This window comes from Piliocolobus tephrosceles, chromosome 1, assembly GCF_002776525.5.
Source record: "Piliocolobus tephrosceles isolate RC106 chromosome 1, ASM277652v3, whole genome shotgun sequence".
Lineage (NCBI taxonomy): Eukaryota > Metazoa > Chordata > Mammalia > Primates > Cercopithecidae > Piliocolobus > Piliocolobus tephrosceles.
This window is the reverse complement of record NC_045434.1, coordinates 507,286-520,101: the sequence shown is the minus strand read 5'-3', so window position 1 is coordinate 520,101 and position 12,816 is coordinate 507,286. Positions and strand designations below refer to the sequence as shown.

Here is a 12,816-nt window from a genome sequence, read left to right as displayed (position 1 = left end):
TTTGAAACCATGTACCAGAATGCAGCGTAGGTGCAGGCCCTCACCGCTGACCCTTTGCAGACTCACTTTGACCCTTTGCAGCCCTTTCCTGTGGAGTAAGACACCCACCCTCCCACTCAAATAGAGCAGGCAGAAATAATCTGGAGTGCTGGGTCACTCCTGGCAGACTGGCTGGAGCAGAAAGACATGATTTTGAGCCATCTTGTATGTGCCATTAACAGAGAAAACCCGACGTGTAGGCCTTGAAGTCTCACCTTTTAGTGTGGAATCAGCAGTGGTCCTCCACACAAGATGACTGAGCTGCCTTGGGAAGGTACAAGAGACCTTGGAACTGAATGGATCACTTCCAAACTCTGGTCAGCAGCCTTAGGTTTGACAAAGGGGGCGCTTGGCATCTATAACTCAAACAAACAACTTTATTTCACTAGCCATGAGCAAAAAGTTGTTGACCAGCTCCAGGGGATTTTCCATCCTGCCCTCTCCCTACTGGTGGCTCCCATGATTTGGAAATAACCTCATGTTCCACTTGGCAGTGCCTGGCTTTGTGGACACATGTGATTCTGGCCTGAGTCCCAGTGAAAATGTTCCTCACCTGGCTGGGGAACATTGTTCTGAGAGGACCCTTGATCTGCCTGGGGGACGTGTGGCCATGCTAAGGGCCCTGCCCACCTTCACGTGAGTGGCCACCTCTGCCAGGGTGCAGGCAGCTCCTAGCATGGAGACATCCTGCCTGGAAGTGAGCTTTCCAACCGCCATACCCACATTTCTCAGAGGCAGAGAGTTAACAGGGAACCAAGAGTCAAGCCACAGGGCTGGTAACGTGACTACAGCCAAGTCTGTGACCACTACCGGAAGAGGCAGGACAACAAAAGTAATCGGGAAAGGAGAAGATGCCGGCTGGAATAAGGAGATGGGACAAAAGAAGACAGAACAAAGGCAGGAAAATCGGAAACACCAGAAAGCACAGTGGCGTTAAAGGGACACACCAACACCTGGGCTCTTGCACTCAGGGGAGTCCAAGGTTTCCCGGACTCCCTGCACCTACACCTGAGGAGAGAATCCGAGTTATACGAGGGCAGGATGGCAAAAGGGCCGACAGGGAGTAGGTGCAGAGGCGAGGCAGGAGGCCAAGGGAAGGGCTGCCGACAGAAACTGGAAAGGCAGGAGGCCACATCGTCTTTTCCTAAACCTCCATCTACCAGTTGCCTCAGCTGTCCCCGTGGTATTATACAGGTGCTTCCCAACCACCTTTAGAGAAGCCTCAGCAAGCCTCCCTCAACTAGGACACAAAGAACCCTGGATTTTCGTGTTCAGTCGGCCCCTCAAAGACGAGGGCAGTGCCCACTGCGGACTGGATGGCAACGGCAGCAGCGGTGCGGGCGCGCGCGTGGGCCCGCTGATGCTGCGACAGCGAGCGGCTGTGGCTGAAGCACTTGCCGCACTCTGCGCACTCCGCTGGCCGTTCGCCCAGGTGCGTCTTGCGGTGTAGTGCAAGCTTGGAGGCGACGCTGAAGGCCTTGCTGCACTCGGGGCATTTGTGTGGCTTGTGGCCGGCATGGTTGCGCCGATGCACGTTGAGATTGGACACGCACGTGAACCGCTTGCCGCACAGCTCGCAGCGGTAGGGCTTCTCGCCTGTGTGTGTGCGCCGGTGCTTGGTGAGGTCCGAGCGGTCGCTGAAGCGGCGGCCGCACTCGGGGCACGCGAAGGGCTTCTCGCCCGTGTGGATGCGCTGGTGCACCACCAGGTCGGAGCGCTGCCCGAAACCCTTGCCACAAGTGGCGCACGCGTGTGGCCGCTCGCCCTGATGGCTGCGCCGGTGGCGCAGCAGCGTGGAACTCTCGCTGAAGCAGCGTCCGCAGTCGCCACATGCGTACGGCTTCTCGCCCGTGTGTGTGCGTTGGTGGCGCACCAGCGTGGCGCTCTCTAGGAAGCCCTTGCCGCACTCCGGGCACTTGAAGGGCTTCTCCCCGGAGTGCGTCTGCAGGTGTCGCGTCAGCGTAGAGCTCTTGCCGAAGCACTTGCCGCACACGCCACACTGGTGGGCGTCGGAGGCACGGGGTCGCACGGGGCTCCGGGGCACGTGGATGCGCGCGTGACTCCGCAGCCCGGCGCCGCTCCGGAAGGCTCGCGGGCATTGCGCGCAGCGGTGGGGTGGGGCGGCAGGGTCAGAGGTTGTCCCCGGGGGGTGCGCCCGCGCCTGGTGGAAGCGCAGCGCGCTCTGTCGGAAGGTGCGGGCGCACAACGGGCAGCGGCAGGGCCGCTCTGGCAGATGCTGACGGCGCCGGTGTAGCAGCAGCGCCGGGAGGTGCGGGAAGCGGCGGCCGCAGGTGCGGCAGGGGCAAGTGCGGCATCGCTGCCGGTGTGCTCCCAAGTGTAGGTCAAGGCGGCCGCTGTGGCGAAAGCTTTGTCCGCACTCACTGCAGATGTAGAGGGTCTGGCCAGCATGGGTGCGCCTGTGCGCTCGGAGGTCGGCAGCCCGTGCACAGCGCTCACCGCATTCTAGACACCGGAAGCGGCTGTCACCGCCGTGAGCTCGTTCATGTCGCAGCAGCACTGAGCTGTAGCAGAAGCTCTTGCCACACTCGCTGCACGCGTAAGGCTTCTCCACTGCCACTGCCCCAGATGTGGCAAACATGGTGAGGATGGGATCACAGGGAACCGTGCCACTCACATTCGGGGGTCCACGTCCACCTCCTGACGCTGTGGCTAAGTTTTACTTCTCTTAAGGCCTGGAAAGGGCACTGTAACAGAGAGGAAAGGGGGAGGCCGCAAAAACTGGTCTGATTTCAGGGTTCTTCTCTAAGGGCAGACACTGCGGCTGTTCCAGAGGTGAGCTGTGGCCAGGTTCACCCTGCACCGTGAGCCTGTGGGGAGAAGGTCATTGTGAGCCTCTGCAGCAGCTCGTAAGGAATGGAGAGGGGAACACGAACTCCCTATTTGTTACAACTTCTTTAGGTAGTCCATCTCCAGGATTCCCTTCCCCAAGACAAAGCAAAGCCATGGGCATCCTGGAAATACGGAGGGGGTGTCCTTGAACTACTTGGAAGGGCAGGAGGGAAACTACAAGTGTCCTGGAGAACAAACAGGAATGGATTCAAAGGGAAGCTTGCATTAGCATGGGAACTATCAACACTGCTCTGAGGGAAGGGAACGCCAAGCCTGTCTGCTGGCCTTAGATGGGGATCCTTGTCTGGGGATACATGAGGAAATGACCAAGGCGGGATGGGGCAGTGAGAAGTCCCCTGCGTTTAGACTATACCAACGCCTTCCTCCAAGACCCAGCTTTCCTGAGTCACTGACATGAACCCAGCCAGGCTTGGGCTGGGAGAACAAAGCGGGTAATGTGATGAGGCACAAACAGTCACAGCCTAAGCAAAGGGTTCAGACCCTGAAGTTACAGAAGGGGCTGGGGCCTGGCCAAGGGCAGGTATTTGAGAAACTCCAAAATATTGTTCCTTGGCTTTGAACAGCACTTGATAAACACACTACCCCATGTCAGTATACAGCCCCAAAGTTGAGAAAGCAACTCAGGACCCAGGAAAGGGGTAAAACGGGAGCATAGATAATTCACAAAAAACATTATTAGAAGTTGGTGGCATTATCTGAGAAACACTTTTCCCGTTTTCAGGAAAGGGTGGAGAGAAGGAAGGGGCATCCTTTCTATAATAATTGTCAGGATATCCGAGTTGTTTGTGAAGGTTTGAATATGATGAATCTGATCAAGAAAAACATTGTTTATGAACATTCTGCAGCATTTCCTCACTGTCCCAGCCACAGGAATCTGAGAATCTGGAGTAGCAAAAAAACTCCTTTATGGAGACCAAATCTGCTCTATTATCCTATTTGTCTCACATGATATCCCTGAATTCTTCTGACAAGTTGCTCCGGGCAGCTGTCTGGGAGCAGGGTCAGCCTTTGTAGTATGTGCACAGAACCTCACCTGCCCTCTAGTCAGGAGCACAATGTGGCTGCCCTCCTCACCTGGCTAGCCTCAGCACTGACTACTTCTCTCAAGGCCCACAGGTCAGTCTCCAGCCTTACTGGAGATTAGGTCTAGTTGCTAGTACAGTATAGCCCCTTGTTGCTCAACAGATCAGGGAGAGGACGCAAAATAAATTGGTCAGCTGTCACTTTCTTCTTAGCAGATGAAAGTTTATCATAAATACTCAGACCTTTGGTTAAAATACCCCCATAGACAGGGTCCTTATGTTTTGGATACAAATGGGGTAAAGTGAAAACAGCAAACCTGCAAGTCTGGGCTCTGGAGCTTCTGCTCCCCCACCACGCTGGGCAGGAGTAGCCAGCATGGGATGTCCTCCTCTTGTGCCTCTGGAGTAGGATGTGCTGTGCCCAGCAGAGATGAAGTAAAAGGGAAAATGTGAATTACAACTGAGCAGGGGAAGAAAGGGAGGGAAATATTTTCAGGAGGAGGGTATTTATTTAATGGACATTTTAAAATACAAAAAAACTGAATAGTACACAAATCACTCACCATTTTACCATTCTTGTTTCATCCACACCACGACTCCACGTTTTTTTTTTTTTTTTGGTTGAGAGAAGCTCTAGAGTATTTTAAATTCCAGACATCTTATATAAAGAGTATGATTAGTATGATTTTTAAACCAAAAATTCAAGCAGGAGCTCTGGAGTAGACTTTTTGACAGTCTTGCCCTGTCGCCCAGGCTAGAGTGCAGTCACCCGATCTTAGCTCACTGCAACCTCCGCCTCCCGGATTCAAGGATTCTCCTTGCCTCAGTCTCCTGAGTAGCTGGGATTATAGGCGCATGACTGTATCTGGCTAAGTTTTGTATTTTTAGTAGAGACGGGGTTTCACCATGTTGGCCAGGCTGGTTTTGAACTTCTGACCTCAGGTGATCCACCTGCTTCGGCCTCCTAAAGTGCTGGGATTACAGGCGTGAGCCATCACACCCAGGCTGGAGTGGACTTTAGAGATTCTTGGTTCCTTCAGAGAGACTTTCAACCCAGACACTGGCTGCTGATTCTAGTTAGATGTCGGTTCAGAGGAATGTTTGCCCTCCTGAAAATAAAAACTTCCCTGGAGACTCAGTGGCTGATCCCAAATACCAAAGAAAGCAATACTCATACCCCACTGAGTGCTCTGCCTCCTCCTTGGGTATCTGGAGACCATGGCACCTCTCAAACCATGTTTCTAGGAGCCCACCCTCTCCCAGGCCACTGCCTCCCAGGGCACATGCCCAAGGAAGACAAATGCACACATACCAACATGCACACTTAACACTTAAACGGCATATACACAACAGTACCATTTCCTTCCATTACGGATGTGGAGTAAGACACTTGCTAGGGTGCAGGTTTGGCGCTTAAGTCCCAAGGCAGGCTCTTCGAGTCTCTCTTCTGTACCTCACCCCATGCTGGAGCTCATCCCACAAGCAAGGGGATCACGCTTGAAGTAGAAACCTGAAAGAAAAGTTATTACTGTGCCAAAAAAAAAAAAAGAATGACTTCTAGATCATCGTAATCCCCACTCTCCTGTGAATGTGAGTTTTAAAGTTGCTATACCACCAAATTTCTTTCACTTTGGAAAAAAAGTACAGGGAAGTTCGGAAAGAGGGAAAGGGGAAATATGTACAAATTGGCGAAAATTCTCATTGTTGAATAATGTAAGTACCTTTCAAGCATTTAATACAAATACTATACATATAACTAAAAAAAAAAACAAAACAAAACAGGTACTAAGAAGGAATATAAGCTAATGGAAAAACTATTATTTACAGTAGTGGCAAGATAAACTTCTGAGTTTCATATGTCATTTTGTTTCTGAATAATTGAATAATAATTGAAAATCTTTATTTTCCATCAGAATAAAGATGTTTCTTCCCTGGTTATCTGTTCTGCCATGCCAGCATTTCTGGGGTGGGACAAAAGACCTCAAAAAGTCATGATTCACAAGAAACCAGTGGTCATCTTGAAAGTCAGAGTTGGTAAACCTGGTCTGGGCAGCAGGGAATAGGGCTGAGGGAAACTGTTCCATGCTATGCTGTCTACTACAGTAGCCCAGAGCCACATGTGGTGACTGAGCACTTGAAACATGGCTGGTTCAAACCGAGTTGGTTTGTAAGAGCCAAATACTGTCCTCATTTCAAAGACTTAGTATTTAAAAAGAATGAAAACGCCTCATTAATAATGGTTAGCATTGATTATATGTTGAAATATTTTTGGATATATTAGGTTAAATGAAATAAATCACAATACATTTTACCCATTTTTAAAGAAAAGTTAAGATGATAAATGTGGCTTACATTTTATTTTTATTGAATAGTGCTTGTCCAAATGGCCTTTCCAAATCCTGGAACATTTGAAGGGAGGCTAGCCCACCTCAGTCCTTGGAGGGCTTTAGTTGAGAAAAGGTCACTGACCCTGTCTGACTTACCTTCAGTAAGCATAGAGGAGAGCTATTCCTCTCATTTTCCAAGGCCCTAGTTCCTAGCCACCCTCTCCAGAAAAGTCCACCTGCTGTTTTGGAAACTGGACATCTAGACCTGGTAGGGACTTGGGGTTGTGACTTATGCAAAACCTTCTCTCACTGCGACTCTCAGAGGGTGAAACCATCTGTTATCACTGGTAATAACACACAAGAACTCTCACGTTTGTACATGTGTTTCCCTTTCCTCTTCCCAGTAGTCCTTTGAGGTGGGTGTTATTAGTAACCCCCATGTGACCTGGGCTTCCTATACAGGCTTGTCCAGTCATCCAGCACAAGTGCACAGGTGGGTCTGGGGACAGGAGTAAGTCAGCAGGCCACATGGCCCATCTCTCACTCTCCCTAGGGCAGCCCCACCCCTTCCTAAAGGCCCCAAGAGGCTTGCAGCAGCTCACTGAGCAGCAGGGAAAGACCTGGCTTGAAATTCACAGGGAAGCACTAGGCAGCCAGGGGACAAGGGGGTAAAATGTCAACCCCAAGAACCAGCACTTGGGGCCCCAGGGAATGCTCCGTGTGCACCGTGTTCATCTTGGGGCCCTGACCCAGGACTGGAATGGTCTCCATGAGAAGAGGGGCAGGAACTGGCGGTGGGAGGGTGGGAGTTGTAGCTGCATCAGGAGCGGTGATTCTTCTGCTGGCTTCTCCTTGTATTCTTACCCCTCAGGATCTGAGTGATGCTGCTGTCTCCAGGATTCTGTGATACCCCTAGACTGCCCTGAAATCTGGATGAGATAGAAGCAAACTATCCATTCCCCACTCTAGATAGGGTGTGGAGTAGAAGTTTCCCTGGCTTTCAGGAGGCAGTTTTGGGGCCTTGCCACTTACAGTTCCTTCTACTGGCAAAGCTCTCTCACTCCTTCATTCAGGACTCTCTACCCTTTCTCAGAGAGGCTCCCCCTGCCTCCAGACCTCCCTCCTACTCATTGCTCAGCTTTATTCTCCCTGATCTGGGGTGCTGTGACCACTCTGGGCTTCAGCATTGCCCATGTCTCAACGGGACAGGATAAACTCCCACTATGTATGTTCCCTCCCTGTTCACATCCATACCTTCTCTATACTCCCCAGATTTCACAGGAAAATCTTTGTGAAACCAAAACTTTCAAAAGAATGTATTTGGATCATGATCAGACTTAGGCACTTGGGGTAGGAGCGAACTTGTTATTCCTGTCTCCACCAGCTCCGTAGACATGTCAGACTGAATCTGAAGCTGGAAGGAGCATATATTAATCAGTGAATGTAACAGGAAACAGGGATTCCTGTCGACTCCGGAAAGATTTAAGTCCTATTCTAGGAGGTGCGGATGGGGAATGGAATTCAGAGCACCAGAACTGCCACTCCTTGCTTCCTTCCCCCATAAAGAAACAAAAACCAATACTTCAAAAGAAGTTGCTCCTTCCAGCTTCAGATTCAGTCTATGTCTAAGGAGCTGGTGGAAATAGGAATGACAGTTTGCTCTCAGCCCAAGTGCTCAAGTCGATCATGAGCCAACACATTCTTTTTATTTTGGAGGCAGAGTCTCGCTCTGTCTCCCAGGTTCAAGTGATTCTTGTGCTTCAGCCTCCCAAGGAACTGGGATTACAGGCTCGAGCTACCACAGCTAATTTTTGTATTTTTAGTAGACACAGGGTTTTGCCCTGTTGCCCAGGTTGGTCTCGGACTCCTGGCCTCAAGTAATCCTCCTGCTTCAGCCTCCCAAAGTGCTGGCATTACAGGTGTGAGTCACCATGCCCAGCCCAAATACATTCTTTTGGAAGTTTTGGTTTCACAAAGATTTTCCTGTGAAATCTGGGAAGTATAGAGAAGGGATGGATGTAGACAAGGAGAGAACATACATAGTGGGAGTTTGTCCTGTCCTTTTGAGACACAGGCAACACTGAAGCCCAGAGTGGCCAGAGCACCCCCGATGAGAGAGAATGGACTATAAGGTCTTTTGCAGCTTCCCTGGGCCTAGCAAGGACTTGGGCACACAGAGGTAATCAGTGCTTTTTAAAAGTGATGTATTAGTCCGGAATCCAATTTTCCCAAATTCCCTGATTGGGAATTTCCCAATCAGGTGCTTAGGATTTACTCTCCCTAGGACAGTCCTTCTTGTTGTTTGTTTTCTGAGACGGGGTCTTGCTGTCACCCAGGCTGGAATGCAGTGATTTGATCACTGTCCCACTGCAGCGTCACCCTCCTGGACTCAAGCAACCCTCCAGCCTCAGCCTCCTGCGGAGCTAGGGCTATGAGCAGGTGCTACCACACCCGGCTAATTATCATTATTATTATTTTTTTTTTGTAGAGACGAGGGATCTCACCATGTTGCCCAGGCTGGTCTTGAACTCCCGAGCTCAAGAGAGCCTCTCACTTTGGCCTCCCAAAGTGCGAGGATTACAGGCATGAGCCACTGTGCCCAGCCCTGGACAGTTCTTAAGAGGGACTCTGAGTAAGGGGCTTAACTCCCGTCTCCACTCCAGGCATCCTAAACGGTCTGCAGCCCTTTTCAGTCCTTCCCGGCTCAACCCCTAAGAATCCCTCACAAGATTAGAGCAGCACAGCATGGGACTTCCTTAGCTCCACTTGCGCGAACTGTGCGCTCCAAGATGAAAGAAGGGAAGCTGGGCACTCATCTGGGACTTGGTGCCTGGTACTTAAGAGCGGGGCACAACTATTCGCGGATGAGGAACACAGCACCTGAACAGGTCGCTTTCCGTGACCCACAGCAGCGCAGCCAATCCTGGGGCGCCTCAGGCGGCGCGCGTCACAAGTTGCTGGGCAAACTTTCTTCGGGCGAGCCCCTCCCCAACCCCGAGCCTACCCTAGCCCCTTGCCTGTGGCGCCAGCCGACTCGGAGGGCGAGACCGGGCACCAAAGACGTAGTGCGGAGCGTCTAACGCTGCCAGAACCCGGTGCCGGCCGTTGCCCCCTTAAGCCGGCTCAGCCTGGCGATGTTCGGCATGGTGACGCCAGCCCCGAAGGTCACCCGGGGAGGACCGGTGAGGACAGGCGGAGGGGTAGGCCTGGGAGGAGCAGGCCGCGCGGCCGTGTCCGGCCAATCGCTCGCTCCGCAGTATCTCCGCGTCACTCGTAGCCCGGGCGGCGCTCCCGACCGCCGCTGAAAACAGTCGCCCGAGGCGGATGGGAGGAGAAGAGCCACAGCTGAGGACAGCTGCCCCGCGCCACCCATGCCCTCCCCTGCCCTTCAGTCCCCTCACCGGTCGCCGACTGGCTCCTCAGACACCGCGCGGTTCCCACTCAGCCGGCTGCCGACCCCCGCCTCCCGGATTGCGGGACTGGGGCGGGGGAGCGAGGAAGGGGGTAACGGCGCGCGCGGCCTCCGAGTTGGGGGAGCGGGAAGGCGCCCGAGCGTCCGGCCCCTCGGGATGGGGAGGTCACGCTCCTGTCCCTCTCGCCCGCGCCGGCTAGTGGTCAGTCTCGCGCGGGCAGTGTCACCGGTTGCTGGGAAGAGTGAGAGGCCAGCGAGCAGCGTAGCCACCACTCAGGCTCGCCGGCCCCAGCTGGAGCCGGGAAGGAGGCGGGGCTAAGAGAGAAAGCCCGGGGGACCCCACTCCCGGCTCCCGCGCGCGCCAAGGCCCCGCCCTCTCTCCGGACTTGACCAATTCCTGCCCCCTCTTTGTCTGTCGGCCCACCCCTGGGCCTCGTCCCGCCCAATCAGAGCAAAGGGCGCCGAGCCCGGCGCGCGCCTCAGCCGCCAGCCGCGGAGTTCCGGGAGCCAGGCGGCGCACCGTCTAGTCTTCTAGCAGCACCTCCCGCGGCCGCCGGCGGGACACAGGTGTACCCTTCGGTGCTGCCGGCGCGGTAGCCAGTGCCCGGCGCGGACGGGGCCGCGGCAGCTATCCCCGTAGTTAAGTTAGCGCCTTCTTATGAGTGAGGCGGGACTGGATACCTATTCTCTCTCAGACCTCACCACAACCCTGCCAGGGGAAATATGAGCATTTATCCTATATTTTAGGTGAAGACCCCACAAGTTAATGACACGCCCAAAGTCGCCATGGCAGGGATAGGGGTTACTCCTCGTCGGCTTGCCAGCTGCCTCTCCCATGAGCTTGCTGGTTGAACTGCCTGTCCAAATGTTGACCCTAATGTCTTCTACTAGGAAATGCTGCTAGTGTTGTTTTCCAGAAATGCATTTTGGGAGCCTGGCCATCCTTTAGTGTGCCTGTATCATCAGAACAGACGCCCAGGGATGGCCCTCAAGGTCCTTCTTTACTGCTCTAATCTTCCTTTCCAGGTCACTTAGTACCAGTCTTCCTGTTACACATCCTGAGCTCTGCTCAGGGGGTCCCCTAAATTAGTGTACACTTAGACCTGCCGTGCTTGGACTGGATAGCTCTTACCCTCTTCTCTGTTTTAATTTGTAAAAGCTTAGTCAAATGCTATCTCCATAAACCTATGCTAGAATGCCCCTCTGTCCTCAGTCCTGAGGATATATCCATGCTGCAGCGCGACCTCCCGCATGTTGTTACTGTTGTTAGAGTCAGATGAATACTGTTCCCCCATAGCTTAAGGGACAGGCCTTGTCCTACTCATGAACAATGGATCCCTTGAGGCATGAGCGCAGGGCCAGCACACCACAGATGATCAATGAGTGTTTGCTGACCTGCATATGACAACACGGATTAAGGAAGACAAATCTGGTAGCAGCAGGCAAGAAAGCTGAAAAGCAAGATACAGGATGCAGGTCTGGAGTGATGAGGGCCTGAACCAGGAAGCGAGAACATTGAGAGAGACATGGAAAATGCGCTTGAAGTACATATATTTTTATTGTAAAGAATCATACACAGATAAGGTAGTATTATATAGAGAATGATTAGTTGAAGATATTTCCAGAGTCTTTAAGCCAGAGAAATGTACTAATTTAGACATTTCTGGACTCATTGCTCAGTATTGATATCATGTTTTTAAGGGCACTGACACACTGGGCTAATCCCAGACACATGAAGAGGATGGTGACTAGGATGGTCACACAATTAAAGGGGCTGGGGATATTTAACCTAGAAAGAGAAATCTTTTTTTGTGCACATAATGACTGTACACAAATTCTAACAAACTTTCACGTGAAAGAGGCCTGGATTAGATGACTTTCTTCTGTGTAGCTTTGGAGGGGAAAGAATAACGCGGGGAAAGAACAGGAAGCTGGATTTAGGTTTCCTATGTTATGGACGTCATCACAGTGGGGGATGATAATTGTAACAGGAATGCCAAAGGTAGTGAAAGAAAGGTCAAGGATGAAGTTATATCTGTCAACTAAAAATATCACATCCAAATAGTTTTATTTCTCTACACATCTACATCAATAAATGACAACTCTTAATGTGGTTCTGTAAACATTCAGAATATTTATGGAAGGTCTACTATATGCCAGGTAGTATTCTAGATGTTGGAGATAACAGCTGTGAACGTACTAGATGAATCTCCATAAAGTTCTGATTGCATCACACTCCTGCTCAGTAACAGTCAAAAAAGTCTGTACAACCACCAAATGAAGTTTACTCTTCTGGTGTAATATTCAAGACCCTCTTTCACCTATTCCAACCTGTCTTTCCATTCTGTTCTCTTAAACTCTTCATTAAACCAGATCACTCCCCACCTACCTTCTACATTTCTCTCAGCTTGGCATACATTTCTCCTATTGCTCCACTTTTTCTTGTCTGCCAAAGTCCTACTTATCCTTCAGGCTTCTGTTCAAATGCCAACCCACTCTCAAAGTGAAAACTGTATCTTCTTTCTGAAGACAACTAGTATTGTTCATCCAGAAATTGTAAAAGTATTTATTGTCTTTGCAAGCCACAAGACACATAAGACACTTTCTCTGTTATTTACATCCTTTACCATGCACTTTAAGATAGAGTCTTGCTCTGTCATGCAGGCTGGAGTGCAGTGGCATGATGTCGGCTCACTGAAACCGCTTCCCAGGTTCAAGTGATTCTCGTGTGTCAGCCTCCCAAATAGCTGGGACTACAGTCACGCACCAACATGCCCAGCTAATTTTTGTGATTTTAGTAGACATGGGGTTTCACCATGTTGCCCAGGCTGGTCTTGAACTCCTGGCCTCAAGTGATCTGCTGTCTTCGGCCTCCAAAAGTGCTAGGATTACAGGCAAGAGCCACCATGCCTGGCCACCATGTACTTTAGAATAATGTGCATACTTTATTTTTCCTACTAAATTATAAGCTTGAGGGCAGAATCAGTCAGAGGCTGGGTGCACATTTCTGAACACCTGGTATGTGCAAAGAAATGGGCTAAGTATTGGAGATGAAATGGAGACTGAGTCCTTTGAGGACATACTGAGGAAGGGCAGACCCCCCCATAGACCTTGCCATCCCATCATGTGCAAAGTACCAAGTGGT

The 12,816-nt window shown here is 51.4% G+C and overlaps 1 protein-coding gene across 4 annotated transcripts; it reads right to left on the bottom strand.

Moving 5' to 3' along the window:
• Nucleotides 1-393: 393 nt before the first annotated feature.
• ZNF672 (zinc finger protein 672) lies at nucleotides 394-10,026 on the bottom strand. 4 transcript variants are annotated; one of them, XM_023196568.2, is made up of 5 exons: nucleotides 9,661-10,026; nucleotides 5,289-5,442; nucleotides 4,496-4,590; nucleotides 4,250-4,347; nucleotides 394-2,867 (listed from the first exon to the last, which is right to left on the bottom strand). In XM_023196568.2, the coding sequence occupies exon 5, from the start codon at nucleotides 2,636-2,638 to the stop codon at nucleotides 1,280-1,282; it is 1,359 nt and encodes a 452-aa protein (XP_023052336.1). In that variant the 5' UTR covers nucleotides 2,639-2,867; nucleotides 4,250-4,347; nucleotides 4,496-4,590; nucleotides 5,289-5,442; nucleotides 9,661-10,026; the 3' UTR covers nucleotides 394-1,279. The 4 variants fall into 4 exon arrangements, with proteins under 4 accessions (XP_023052336.1, XP_023052337.1, XP_023052335.1 ...); XM_023196569.2 differs by having other exon boundaries at nucleotides 4,496-4,565; XM_023196567.2 differs by lacking the exon at nucleotides 4,496-4,590.
• Nucleotides 10,027-12,816: the final 2,790 nt, after the last annotated feature.

What these genes read in the sequence shown, in the direction of transcription:
- ZNF672 (XM_023196568.2), bottom strand. Translation starts at nt 2,638, where the DNA reads ATGTTTGCCACATCTGGGGCAGTGGCAGTGGAGAAGCCTTACGCGTGC.